Source organism: Saimiri boliviensis, chromosome 10 (genome assembly GCF_048565385.1).
Source record: "Saimiri boliviensis isolate mSaiBol1 chromosome 10, mSaiBol1.pri, whole genome shotgun sequence".
NCBI classification, from domain to species: Eukaryota; Metazoa; Chordata; class Mammalia; order Primates; family Cebidae; genus Saimiri; species Saimiri boliviensis.
In genome coordinates this window covers 90470540-90485879 of record NC_133458.1, presented here as the reverse complement: position 1 = coordinate 90485879, position 15340 = coordinate 90470540, and the positions used below count along the sequence as shown (strand labels likewise).

At 37.0% G+C, this 15340-nt stretch overlaps 1 protein-coding gene and 1 pseudogene across 2 annotated transcripts in view; one reads left to right on the top strand and one right to left on the bottom strand.

The window, feature by feature from the left end:
• Positions 1 to 15340, bottom strand: part of STK31 (serine/threonine kinase 31) — a 492334-nt gene that overhangs the window by 364153 nt on the left and 112841 nt on the right. For both annotated transcript variants that reach the window (XR_012512174.1, XM_074379615.1), the window contains one exon: positions 5339 to 5407. Coding sequence is in view for 1 of the 2 variants with exons in the window: in XM_074379615.1 (XP_074235716.1) it covers positions 5339 to 5407 (69 nt within the window). In the remaining variant the exon portion in view is untranslated. The remainder of the gene's footprint in view (positions 1 to 5338; positions 5408 to 15340) is intronic.
• Positions 8843 to 9572, top strand: LOC120365313 (translationally-controlled tumor protein-like; annotated as a pseudogene).

Genomic DNA, 15340 nt, shown 5'->3' with positions numbered 1-15340 from the left:
ACTCCAGCCTGGGCGACAGAACAAGACTGTCTCAAAACAAACAAACAAAAAAAAACATCTGTTACCGCTGGCGTCTGCATTATACTTTGAGACCTTTCACGTTCGAAATTTTAGTTTGTCACTTCATCTCCATAAAAAAGTAGAATATCTGAAAATAATAGACATTCAGTAAATATTTGATAAATAAATGAATGCCAATGTCTGTACTCTACAGAATATGTTTTTAAGAAGACTTAAAGATTGTTATCTTCACTAGGCACAAACAATTAAATATTACAAAATCCAAATGAGAAAAAATAACACATGCTCCTCAAAACCACAAAAGTAGATCAGGAACAAAAGTCTTATTATGTTCTTCAACAAAAATGACTCTCGGCTGGGCATGGTGGCTCATGCCTGTAATCTCAGCACTTCGGGACACCAAGGCAAGCAGACCACCTAAGGTCAGGAGTTTGAGATCAGCCTAACCAACATGGAGAAACTCCATCTCTACTAAAAATACAAAAAATTAGCAGAGCGTTTCCTAAGTTAACTTATAAACTTTACATTATTCCAGTAAAAATATAATCAATTTTTTTCCTTGAGACTAAACAACTTAAAGATGTTTTAGAACAATTAACAACCAAAAATAGCCATGAAAGCTGATTTGAAAAAGAGCAGTGAGGGCCAGGTGCAGTGGCTCACACATGTAATCCTAAAACTTTGGGAGGCTGAGGCAGGGAGACCACTTGAGGTCAGGAGTTTGAGACTGGTCTGACCAAAATGGAAAAAACATCATCTCTACTAAAAATACAAAAATTAGCCAGCTGTGGTGGCATGTGCCTGTAGTCCCAGCTACTCAGGAGGCTGAGGCACAAGACTCACATGAACCTGCAGGGCAGAGGTTGCAATGAGCCAAGATCATACCACCACACTCTGGCCTGAGACTTTGAACTTTTTTTTCAAAAAAAAGGGAGTGAGGAAAGATCTAGCCCTATAAGTATTAAAAAGATATTACAAGGCCTTTTTAATTACATGAGTACAGTACTGGGATATGAATAAATAAACCAATGGAATAGAAAAACTAAAAATATACCCCTGTACAAATAAAATTTCCCGCCTGAACACACTGATCAATCTTACTGTTGACAATCAAACACCAAATGATCCCCCCATATGACACAATATGTGCAAAGTATCACACATATAATAAACTTCTTATAAAAATTGAATGTAAATATAATTAGCCTCTGTATCTACCAGTTTAATTGGGGAAAAAAGAAGTATGAAATAATACCATAAGGATGTAATCAGGCAACTCCAAAATATGGGATATAAAATAGTTTTTTCCCACACAATACATGGCATGGAGAAAAAGACTTGTGGGGGAACTTTACAGATCAAGAGAGATTAATAAGAGATATATTAAGGCAATACATGTAGATCTTATTGACATATTAATTTGAAAAAAGAAACTATTTAAAAATACATTTAAGACAATTAGGGAAATTTAAACATACTATTAAAATGTGTTAATTTTATAAGGTGTGATAACTGCATAACAATGTATGTTATAAACTAAACCTAAAGCAACAGAAGGACAGAAATATAAAGATTAGAAAGTATGAAACTAGACAACAGAAAAACAATAGAGAAAAATCAATAAAACCAAAAGCTGCATCTTTTTAAAAACTCAACAAAATAGACAAAACTTACTTAGATTAACTAAGAGAAAAAAAGAGAGAAGACTGCAACTACTATCTACCCATCTGCCAAAGGGCTAATAACGAGAATCTACAAAGAATTTAAACAAATTTACAAGAAAAAAAAAAACAAACAACCCCATCAAAAAGTGGGCAAAGGATATGAAAAGAAACTTTTCAAAAAAAGACATTTATGCAGCCAACAAACATAAGATAAAAAGCTCATCATCACTGGTCATTAGAGAAATGCAAATCAAAACCACATTGAGGTAGCACCTCACGCCAGTTAGAATGGCAATCATCAAAAAATCAGGAGACAACAGATGCTGGAGAGGATGTGGATAACTTTTACACTGTTGGTGGGAGAGTAAATTAGTTCAAACCTTGTGTTAAGACAGTATGGCAATTCCTCAAGGATCTAGAACTAGAAATACCATCTGACCCAGCAATCTCATTACTGGGTATATACCCAAAGGATTACAAAACATTATAAAGATGCATGCACATGTATATTTACTGCAGCATTGCTTGCAACACCAAAGACTTGGAACCAACACAAATGCCCATCAATAATAGACTCGATAAAGAAAATGTGGCACATATACATCATGGAATACTATGCAGCCATAAAAAAGGATGAGTTCATTTCCTTTGCAGGGACGTGGATGAAGCTAGAAACCATCATTCTCAGCAAAAACTGACCCAAAAAAACTGACAAAAGAATGGAAAACCAAACACCACATGTTCTCACTCGTAAGTGGGTGCTGAACAATGAGAACACATGGACACAGAGAGGGGAACATCACACAATGGGGCCTGTTGCGGGGTGGGGGACTAGAAGATGGATAGCAGGGGGTGGTGGGATTGGGGAAGGATAACATTATGAGAAATATATAATGTAGATGATGGGGAGATGGATGCAGCAAACCACCATGGCACATGTGTAACTAAGTAACAAACCTGCATGATTTGCACATGTACCCCAGAAATTATAGTATAATTTTAAAAAAGAAAAAAAATAGAATCTGAAATGAAAAATGTGACATTACTATTGAACTTAGAAAAATAAAAAGAATTATAAAGAACATAAATGTACAACTGTATGCCAACAAGCTAGATAACTTAAACAAAATGAACCAACTCTTAGAAACACACAAACTACCAAAATTGGCATTACTGTAATTAAGTAGAGTAATGGCTGAAGGCCATCTGTTGGGGATACTACTGGAGGGATTCTGAAGGATGGGAATGTTATCCTCTAATAATTCTCCTCAATTACATGGCTCCATGAATTTATATTCTTCTCCATTTGTGGCATGGTATCTGTAATGGGCTGACTACAGAGCCTTGACTTGTTTCATATCCATGTGTGATCACAAAATGTAGATAAAGGTCATCCCATTCACAGCACTAATAACTGACTCAGATCACAGAAGCAAATACTATACAAACCAAGGATTCTTACAATTTGTACTTGCTTATTACTCAATTCATAAATCTTGATTATTTACTTGTTCACATTTCTAAATTATTGATTTCATTTTCAATGCCACTATCCTTGAATCCATGAGTAGCCACCCACACTAAACAGGGACTCTTACTTATATTCACTTTCATTATACATATACCTAGCAGCAAGCCTAGCAAGGCACGATTACTTGCAGATTACTAGCAGATTTTTTTCTTTTTTTGAGATGAAGTCTCACTCTGTCACCCAGGCTGGAATGCAGTGGCACAATCTCAGCTCACTGCAACTTCCACCTCCCAGATTCAAATGATTCTCCTGCCTCAACATCACAAGTAGCTGAGTCTACAGACACTCACCACCACACCTGGCTAACTTTTTTTGTATTTTTAGTAGAGACTGGGTTTCGCCATGTTGGCCAGGCTGGTCTCGAACTCCTGAAGTCAGTTGATCTGCCCACCTCAGCCTCCCAAAGTGCTGGGATTACAGACATGAGCCACCATGCCCAGCCAGATTACATCTTAAAAGTAGGCAGACTTCGAAGATTGTCCCAGGACCCCAACCTTCTGTTATTCATAACTTTACATAAGTCTTTCCTCTTGGACCTAGAGAATTGCTTCTAACAGAGAGAATACTACTAAAAACTATGGGATATCACTTTTATGATTTCATTACGAAAAACTGTGACTTCTGTCTTAGTGAACAGAGTCTAACTACTGCCTTCTCTTTTAAACATTTCAATGAAACACACTGCCATGACTGAAACAGGGTAAAGGACTGAGGGCAACCTCTGGCCAAGAACTAGAGAAGAACTAAGGGTCTCATTCTAATAAACTGAAAGAAACATAATCCTATGAACAAATATGTGAGATTGTAGGCATATCCTTCTCCAATCAAGCTTTAAGATGAATACAGGCCAGCCAACATCTTAAATGCAACCTTAAATTCACTGAAGCAGAAATCCCAAATAAGCTGTATCCAGATTTCTAACTCACAAAACTGTAATATAAGTTTTAAGTTTAAGCTAAATTTCAGGATAACTTGGTACAAGGTAGTTTTTCTATCAAACCTGAAAGCAAGGGTTCTGGATGTACACTTTTGGTGCAGGTATAACCTGTATTTTTCTATCTAATAGCAAGTAATTTTTACCATAGCCTTTTCAAAAATGTAAACCACAATCAACATTCTTTGTTATCCTATTCCACAGAGATAATCAGGATGTATAACACAAAGTTCCATAAGCTCACAAAAGTTGTTTGAAATGCTTTTTACTACTTACCCAAGAAGTGTGGCAAACCTCCTTATTATCAAAACATACCTTGTTTTTTTAAATGATTTCATGGGACATTAGAAGGTATTATACAATATTTCTGTGGTCAGATAAGTTAGGTAACTACTGAGTTTAACAAAATTATATGTATTCTTTCATTGTAATCCTAACTCAGAATAGCATAAGAACGTCCAGAGCCTGATCACTATATTCTTATAAACTCATTTACTGTCATTATTTATCCTCTTCAGATTTAGTCATAGTAAATTCCCCCTTTCTTTGCAGAACTAAAAACCAGCTTCCCCCAAAGTACTTTTTTAGGGGCTTCATTTTCCTGAAATTTTTTATGGGTACACTTATGAAGTACATGAGATATTTTAATACAAGCATATAATGCATAATAATCAAATCAGGGTAAATGGAGCATCCCTATAGTACTTGCTAATTACTCAACTTGGAGATCTTAATTACTTTCTTGTTCACATTTCTAAATTATTGATTTCATTCTCAATGCCACAATCCTTGTACCTTAGTTCACTTCCTGTCACAGAAATAGCTTACTCAAAATATGTTGGCTGAATACATATGTGAATGACAACAATATAGTTAGGTACTTACAAAAACTAAACTATAATAAAACATTATTTTACTATAGTATCATCTTGGAACATATATAAAACAATATTCTTCCCTAGTTATTAGATTATTTATATAATATGTGTGACTAACATACAACCCAGCAGATTAACAGTGGTGTAGTAATTAAGTGGTGTTAAGTAGGGCACCTGAATTTTTTTCAATACTTTATTGCAAATATTAACTTGGATTCTTAGAAAAACTGGAGAACATTTTCAGTCAGACATCTAAGTTTATATTACTGCATATATTTTCAAACCAGTAAATGTCAAAAAGGTCACATACCAAATGCAACTGATCCAGTTTCGGGATTCCATCTTTATTTATCTCAAACTCCTTGTTTTGAACAGAAAGCTGTGAAAGAAAGTAAGAATGAATAAATGTTCAATGTATTAATATATTGATCTATAAAAAAGTCAACTCCGGAACTTCAGATCCTGGTGACTAGAGAAGAGCTCCCTTAAAGAAAGCACATTAACTCTCTTACGGGATAAAAGCACTTTCATTCTAACTATTTGTTCATAAGCAACCAAATGGTTCCTAGGGCTCCTAAAGCATAATCTGAGGTGATGTGCACATTATAAACACTTTAATACTTCTCCACCTTAAAAGAAAACATGTTTAAACTTGGTAGCCTATATCATGTTGGCCTCATCAATACTCAAAAATTAGGTACAAAGAAAATAAATCAGGCAAATTTCCTTTTACCATAATATCTAAACTTTGTTCAAGAAATATAAGCTAAACTTTAAAAACTTCAGAGATAAGGGGATACAAAAAATAAACTAATTAAATTCAATTTTAAAACATGGAGAATTTCTTACATACACAAAGGTATTCTGAGTCCCATGTATTCATCACCCAGCCCTAACAACCATCAACCAAAGACCACTCTTGCCCTATGAACAAACCCATATTTATCATATTTGAGGCAAATACTATGCATTTCATAATTTCACCTATAAATATCTTAGTACATATCTCTAAGAGACAGTCTTTTATTTTTATACAATCACATCATTATAAGAAAAATAACTTTTATACCAAATACCGAGTTTTCAAAATTTGAGTCATCTCATATCAAATGACTTTACTCTTTTAGTTTATTTAAATCCAGATCCAAATAAGTTCCACTCATTGCAATTAAAAAGTGAGCAAAAGGGCTTTTGATCTCTTCTTGTTCCTCTCCATTAACTACAATTATAAAACCTAAAAATATCGTAAAATATAATCAAAGGAAAACACAGAAAGGCTTAAAAAAGGAAGAAAACTAGTTGAAGACCCCATGACTAGAGGAACAACGTAACAACAGGGTATCTTATATCCCTCCCATTCAAAAAAAAAGAAAGTGATCCAGATACGACATTTCCCAACTCCTAAGCTTGCAACAGAAAGAAGCCCAGGTAGATTCATTCCTCTCTTGAATTTAATAGGATTTCCATCAACACCACCAAGTGAGACTAGGAGAAACAGCAAGAAGGTTCAACCAGAAACCTCACTGTCAATAAGCAGCCAAAAGCATTCACCATTCTCAGCAGAAGCACTACTTTTCCTCCGAGACAACACAAGGCCATAGGCACCAACTAAGACAAACCATACCCTGAACAGGTGGTCCAGTAAACACGCTCTGAGCCCCGGAAATTGGGGAATCCCACCATAACAAGGGATGCCTCTGGAGGTATTCTAGATCTGCCATAGAAAAAGAGAAGGCCTGCCACAGAAAGCACCCAACTCAAGAAGCTTCATCCTGTATACCTGAGTCTCCATTCCTACACTTAGAAGTACCAGGCAGCTCTTAGAAGCACCAGGCAGTTCCTTTCATTCTCTCAAGCACCATCAGCAGGGACCACTGGAAGCCCAGCAGCATGCAACAAGTCAAGAAGATCAAAATATAGCCAAAAAGCTTCTAAAAATTAGATTGCCATTAAAAACACAGTTCAAAAAGTAACCCGGGATCTCTTTTTAAACCTAAACAACGTTGATTGCCTACTAAAATAAGATTTTCAGTAGGACCCAGAATCTACTAAAATAGTATCCAAAACGTCCAGGATAAAATAAAAATCACTTGTCATATAAATTACCAGGAAATGCAATCAACACCGAGACAAATCACATGATTATCTGAGAAGAACTTTAAAGCAATGGTCATAGAAGGCTTCAACAAGCAATTTCTCTAAAGTAAATTAAAAGAAATCTCAGAAAAGTTATTAATAAGAATCACATGAAAATTATGGAACTAAAAAGAACAATAACCAAAATCTTAAAAGCTGAATGGAATAAACTGAACAGTTCAGAGATGACAGAAGACAAAAAAAGTGACTTCAGAACAGATCAACACAATTTACTCAGCCTGATCAGACAGAAAACAGACCGAAAAAAAAAAAAAAAAGAACAGATAGCCTCAAGGACCTGTTAGACAAATAGAAGATACAACTTTTGGAGTGTCGGAAGAAAAGGAAAAAGATAATGGGGCTAAAGGAGTATTTTTAAATAGTTGCTATATACGAGTGAGTAAAGAGACCATGGTGTGTATATGTATGTATGTGAGTGCACATACACACACATATATATACACACATGCATACAACAGAATAGTATTAAGCCATAAAAAATAAAATCATGTATTTTGCAGCAACATGGATGGAATTGGAGGCCATTATCTAAAATGAAACAACTCAAAATCAAAAAGCCAAATACTGCATTTTCTCACTTATAAACAAAATGTACACATGGGCACAGAATGTCAAAAAGTTACTGAAGATTTGAAAAGGTGGGAGGGTAGGGAAGGGGTGACGTATGTGAAACTACTTAATGGGTACAATGTACAGCGTTCAACTGATAGTTACACTAAAAGCCCAGATTTCACCATTAAACAATATGTCCATGTAACAAAACTGCACTTGTTCTCCCTAAATCTACAGAAATTAAAAAATAAAAAATAAGTTTAAAAAATGGCTGAAAAGTTCCCAGATTTTGAAAAAGATTAAACAAGATGTGCAAACCCCAAATCAAACAAAATTAAAAAGAAAAAAGCAGCTTGGGGGAAAAAAAAGACAAAAAATCTTGAAAGCAACCAGAGAGAAATAAAACATTACCTATAAAGAAATACTACTTTGTATGATACAAGTTTATGATATGAAATTATGGAGACCAGAAAAAAGCAGCACATCTTTCAACTTTTAAAAGAATTCTCACCACCACAAATTCTATGAGTCACTGCACCCAGCCAACACGATCTTAAAGAGTAGTTAAAGGAATTACGTCAAACAAAAAGAAAATGATTTTTTAAAAGGAACCTTGTAGCATCAAGAAGGAATAACAATGGAAAAAACAAAAATATGACTAACAGACTAACCTTCGCATCATGAGTTTTCTAATCATATATGATGATTCAAACCAAAATTACACCACCATCTGATATTGAAGACAATGATATTTAAAAGTGGGGAGAATAAAGAAACCTCAATGGAAGTAAAGTTTCTATACTTCACTCAAAGTGGTGAAATGCTGACATCAGTAGAGTATAAGCCACATAGGTATATTGTAATACCCAAACCAACCACTAGGAAAACTATAAAAGGCAATACACTCAAAAACACAATATACTTTTCTGGGTGCTTCCTATTCCCTGAAGTGCCTCCCCCACTGCACCATACTTGCTCCAAGCTCCAGGATTCTGTTATAAGCTAGCACTGCTAGCATTTCCCTCCAGTCACCTTCAAGATTATCTCTGACAACTACAAGATCTGAGACATTGCAAACAGGCTGTGCCTGGAAGGGGAGAGGAAGATGGTCAGCAGGACAGAGAGTAATACTGATGACTTAGTCATTGGTGGAAATGCCTCTACTGAGGGACCCAAGGATGAAGGTACTGAAAGCACAGTAATCACTGGTATTGATGTTGTCATGAACTATTACTTGCAGCAAGCTAACTTCACAAAAGAAGCCTACAAGATGTATATGAAAGATTACGTTATATCAATCAAAGGCAACCTTGAAGAATGAAGACCAGGAGGAATAAAACCTTTTTTTTTTTTTTTTTTTGAGACGGAGTTTCGCTCTTGTTACCCAGGCTGGAGTGCAATGGCGCGATCTCGGCTCACCGCAACCTCCGCCTCCTGGGTTCAGGCAATTCTCCTGCCTCAGCCTCCTGAGTAGCTGGGATTACAGGCACGTGCCACCATGCCCAGCTAATTTTTTGTATTTTTTTTAGTAGAGACGGGGTTTCACCATGTTGACCAGGATGGTCTCGATCTCTCGACCTCATGATCCACCCGCCTCGGCCTCCCAAAGTGCTGGGATTACAAGCTTGAGCCACCGCGCCCGGCCTGGAATAAAACCTTTTATGGCAGAAGGTGCAGAACAAATCAAGTACATACTTGCTAATTTCAAAAACTACCAGTGCTTTACTGGTGAAAACATGAATCCAGATGGCATGGTTGCTCTACTAACCTACTGTAAAAATGGTGTGAGCCTATATGTGATTTTCTTTAAGGATGATTTAGAAATGGAAAAATAATTAACAAATCTGACAATTGCTTTGGATCTATCACCTGTCATCATAAATGGCAGCTGTGTATCATCTATACAACACCCGGCCTTTAGACAAAGGGGAATAACATCATGTTGAGTTTTTCATTAATTTTGACCATGTTTATCTGGAGTAGAGGTGTTCTTTAAAAAAAAAAAAAAAAGGCCGGGCGCGGTGGCTCAAGCCTGTAATCCCAGCACTTTGGGAGGCCGAGGTGGGTGGATCACAAGGTCGAGAGATCGAGACCAACCTGGTCAACATGGTGAAACTCCATCTCTACTAAAAATACAAAAAATTAGCTGGGCATGGTGGCGCGTGCCTGTAATCCCAGCTACTCAGGAGGCTGAGGCAGGAGAATTGCTTGAAGCCAGGAGGCGGAGGTTGCGGTGAGCCAAGATCATGCCATTGCACTCCAGCCTGGGTAACAAGAGCGAAACTCTGTCTCAAAAAAAAAAAAAAGATGTCATGTAGACTGTCTAAAAATAAAATGCATTTAAACTCAAAAAAAAAAAAAAAAAAAGACCACCATATATATATGTATCAAGCTGGACTCTCAAATTTTTTTCAAGTAACCCACAGGAAGGGAAAAAAGAAAAAGAAACAAGAAACAGAGGAAACAAACAAAACCAATAATAATATGGTAGACTTATGCCCTAAAACATCAATAATTACCCTAAATGTAAATCGTCTAAAAACCCCAATTAAAAGGCAGAGATTAGCAAGAAAAAATAAAAAACACAGTGTAACCATATGTTATTTACAAGAAACTTACTCCAAATTCAACAATGTAGGTATCTTTGAAGTAAAAGGATGGTAGAAGACACACTGCACAAACATTTATGTTGAAACACAAGAATAACTGTATTCTTTGTAGACAAAGTAGACATTAGAGCAAAGAAAATTAGTACAGAATAAGATGGATATTATATAATGATAAAAGTATCAATCTACTAAGAGGACATAACAATCCTAAATATGTATATATTATACATGATGACCTTAAAACACAAAATAGAATTGAAAGGAGAAATAGGCAACTCTACAATTACAGCCAGGGACTTCAACTCTCAATAACTGACAAAACAACAGTCCTGCGTTTTTTTAACAACAGGAAAACATTCTGAGAAATATATCATGAGGCAATTTCATCCTTGTGTGAACATCGTAAGAAATGTACTTATACAAACCTAGATAGTATATATCCTAGGACACACCTAGGCTATACAGTGTAGCCTACTGCTCCAAGGTTGCAAACCCATATTGTATGCTATAGTACTGAATAACTTGCACTGGAAAAGGAGACTAATTCTCTGAAATAGGAGGCAAAGAGAAGACTGGGTAAAAAGATAACTACAGCTGTCCCTTGAACAAGGTAGCTTTGAATTGTGTTAGCCCACTTACATGCAGATTTTTTTTCAACCAAACATGGATGGAAAAATACACTATTAATGAGATATAAAACCTGCATATATGGAGGGTCCACTTTTCATATAAGCAGGTTCCACAAAACTGACTGTGGGACTTTGCGCAGATTCTGTCACATGTAGGGGTCCTGAAACCAATTCCCTATGTATACCGAGGGATGACTGTAATTTGTAAACAGAAGTGCTCAAATTTGATGAAAAGTGAATGTCATGATCTCAGGTTTTTCAGTAAAATAAGAAGTAAGATCATCTTAGAAGAATGAGGATAGGATTTAAGTGGAGACTTGAGGAAAAGGTTTAAAATAATTGTTGAGAATGTGAGAATCAGCTTGGTTGTGAGCAAGTCGAAGGACCAAAAGAAAGCACCAAGGGCCCAATTAAAATAATGCAGTGCAACAGCATTCAGCTCCCAAAGTATAAGAGTATGCAAGGGGTTCCAGTCAAAACGAAGCAATCACATTTCACATCAATCCTTCCTCTTAAAAAACAAACAACTCTAGATATAATACAACTAAAAACAGACTACTTTAAAAGGTGGAAAGAAGAAGGTGAAGTAGCTAGGACCTTGCAACTTGAGGTACAATACAATGGTGAGTTCCCTGGACTTTCTTTTTATCCCCCTAAATCTCTGCTGGGGTCCTAGAGAAGTCTGCCACCCAGAAATGCCAACAAACACATACCAAAAAAAGGTTCCAAGAAAAGCCTGCTTCCTCTAGCCACAGGAGTGGGAATAGGGTGGACTAGCAGAAGAGAAAACTGTAATAGGTAATATATTCTACTCAACTCACGGAACAGGAAAATCTACCTCCTACCTCACCCATAGTATTAGTAGTACTGAGTGAGGAGCTGGACTTTCAGCCCCACGCAGCAGCAGTAAGTCATGAGAGGTCATCCCTTTGCTTCCTCCACTAGCATGGTATCCATGAAGCCAAACAGGGAGCTGAACTTCTACTTCTACCCATTGACAGAGGCAGAAAACAGCAGTGAGAAACAGCACTAGCTGGCACTCTACAGTCAGTGGGGTACTGTCAGTGGGACACAGAACTGCTTAATTCAATTCTCACTCAGCAGCAAAAAAAAGTGAAAAAAGCAGTGTGAGGTAGTACTAGCCAGCATTCTGTTTTTCACTGCCCACTCTCCATGGTGTTGGCAGGACCCACTGGGAAGTAAAACTTCCACTCTCACCAAATAGTAACAAGGCACTAAAAGGTGGAATAAGGTGGTGGTGGAACAGTAATAGGTTAACACTTTGTTCCTCCTGGTCTCCCAGCGACAACAGGACTCAATGAAGAAATTAATTTACATTCCCATCTGTCAGCAGCAAAGAGAGATAAGGCAGTATAACTGGGCATTCCACTTTTGCTGGGTTGATGTCAGCAGAGTCCAGTGGGGAGCTAAATATCTAACCCCATCTGGAACTGCATAATATACCTAAACAGGGTGGCTGCCTGAAAAAAAAAAAAAAAAAGGAGATTAAAAAGGATTCAAAGTCTCACAACTTAATAACCCAAATGTTCAGGGTACAATAAAAAATCACTTTATACCAAGAACCAGAATAATCTCAACTTGACTGAGAAAAAGACAACCAACAGACACCAAAATAAACCAGATGTTGTGATTATCTGAGAAAGATCTTAAAACAGTCATCATAAAAATGCTGCAGAGAGCAACTACAAACACACTTAAATTTTTTAAATAGAAACCAAAGAAACAGAAAACAGAAGATACAAAGAAGAATCAACTGGAAATTTTGTAACAAAAAAACAGTAACCAAAAATTTTTAAACTCATTAAGTATACCAAATTGCAAAATAAAGATGACATGAAAGCACTGATGAATTTGAAGATGAAAAAAATAGAAAATATCCAATTTGAACCACTACCACTACAAAAAAAAAAGAAAGAAAGAAAAAAAAAAAACCTGATGAACAGAGCCCCAAGAACCTATGAGACAATATCAAAAGAGAAAATCTGTATCATCAGAATCCTAGAAAAAGAGGAGAAAGGGTATGGGGCTAAAAATTCACTTGAATAAATAATTGCTGAATTTCCCACATTTGGTGAAAAACATAAACCCACAGGCTGAAGAAGCTGAGAAAACCCCAAATACCATAAACTTAAAGAAACACAAGCCACTACATACCATAATCAAACTTAAAACTAAAGAAAAGAAAATTCTTTTAAGCAGTTACAGAAGTTTAACATTACCTATAAAGGAAATTACTCAAATGACCGTGAATTTCTCATCAGAAACACCATGGAGGCCTGTAGAAAGCAGCATAATACTTTCCAAATGCTAAAACAACTACCAATCCAGAATTCTATTCCCAGTGAAAATATCCTTCAGAAACGAAAGTGAAATCAAGACGCTCTCAGACAAAGGAAACTAAAAATTTGTCACCAATAGACTTACCTTAAAAGAATGGGCAAAAGAAGTTATAAGGATAAAAAATGATAAAAGGAGAAATGCTGAAACATCAGAAATTTAAAAAATAAGAAGAAGAATAAAAATATGGATAGACTATCTTTAAAGAAAAAAAAAAACCTTGAGAGGTGACCTCCACAATGGTATCTGCATTTGAATCCTCTAAGAAAGGAACAACCAGTCTAAGGTTCTGGATTGGTTCTCAAAGCAGTTTCAGAATTATTAATACATGAAATTCCTGTACAGGGAAGGGCACTAGAGAGATTAGTGAGCCCATCCAGCCTATATCTCTTAATCCTCCTACATCCAACTCTACAATAACGAGCTCTATTCTCCACTCTGCTTCATTGTGATGTTAGAATCATAAAACCTCTAGATTTTAGGGAGCTGCTACTCATATTCCTTCTTCATTTCTCTTAGTTGGCATATCCTTGAAAGGCACCGCTAAGGTTCAAAGACAGTGGGGGAACTCATCACAAGTCACATGAGCTGGTCCTCAAGGACGGACAGCATATGGAATATTACTTTCCCATTCTCTGTTATTTTTGGATTAAGCATCAAAACCAGGCATCAGGTAAGAAACTTATACCTGTATTCGAAACAAAAGTATTAAAAACATCCATGAAAGACTTTCTAAGCAGAGGGCTTTTTACTAAACATCCCATAGGAGATAAGCCTAAAGATGCCTAAAAGGGGAATAATATGATACAAAAGACTTCATACTGGTCAATGCCATGACATATGCTAATAGGTAACATTTCAAAGTCCTGAGTTCCTTCATCAACTGTTCATCACTGGCTTCCATGATGACTGTCTTCAAAGCTTAATAATATGTGATGTGAAGGCAGAAGGTGGTCTTACACGGAGCCTCAAGACTCTAAAATTCTGAAATGGGACATCACATACGTACTTCCTTTCTGACACACAAAATTCTCATATCTACACTTTGGATAATAATGGGCTTGTTAGGAGGATGTAATGAGATAAAAGTTTCTAAAGCACTTTGTTCCAAACATGTTCGAAGTGCTCTCACCTAGGGAAGATGTTACCACCATGTTATAAATAGACATAATAGCCAGGCAAGGTGGCTCACACCTGTAATCCCAGCACTTTGGGAGGCCAAGGCAGGCAGATCACAAGGTCAAGAGTTCAAGACCAGCCTGACCAACATGGTAAAACCCCGTTCTACTAAAAATATAAAAATTAGCCAAGCGTTAGGGCACATGCCAGTAGTCCCAGCTACTCAGGAGGCTGAGGCAAAAGAATCACTCGAACCTAGGAGGCAGAAGTTGCAATGAGCCAAGATCACGCCACTGCACTCCAGACTCGGTGACAGAGCAAGACTCCCATCTTAAATAAACAGACAGACATAATAATGTCATTAAATTAACAAATATGGGCCAGGCGCGGTGGCTCAAGCCTGTAATCCCATCACTTTGGGAGACAGAGGCGGGTGGATCACGAGGTCAGGAGATAGAGACCATCCTGGTCAACACGGTGAAACCCCGTCTCTACCAAAAATACAAAAAATTAGCTGGGCATGGTGGCGCCTGCCTGTAATCCCAGCTACTCAGGAGGCTGAGGCAGGAGAATTGCCTGAACCCAGGAGGCGGAGGTTGTGGTGAGCCGAGATCGCGCCATTGCACTCCAGCCTGGGTAACAAGAGCGAAATTCCATCTCAAAAAAAAAAAAAATTAACAAATATGGGCTGGGCATGATGGCTCGTGCCTGTAAGTCTCAACATTTTGGGAGACAAAGGCAGACGAATTGCTTGAGCCCAGGAGTTTGAAATCAAGCTGGGCAATATGGTGAAACCCTATCTCTACAAAAAAAAAAAGAAAAAAGAAAAAAAAGAGTCAGCATGCATACCTGTATTCCCAGCTATACTGAGGAGGCTGAGGCAGGAAG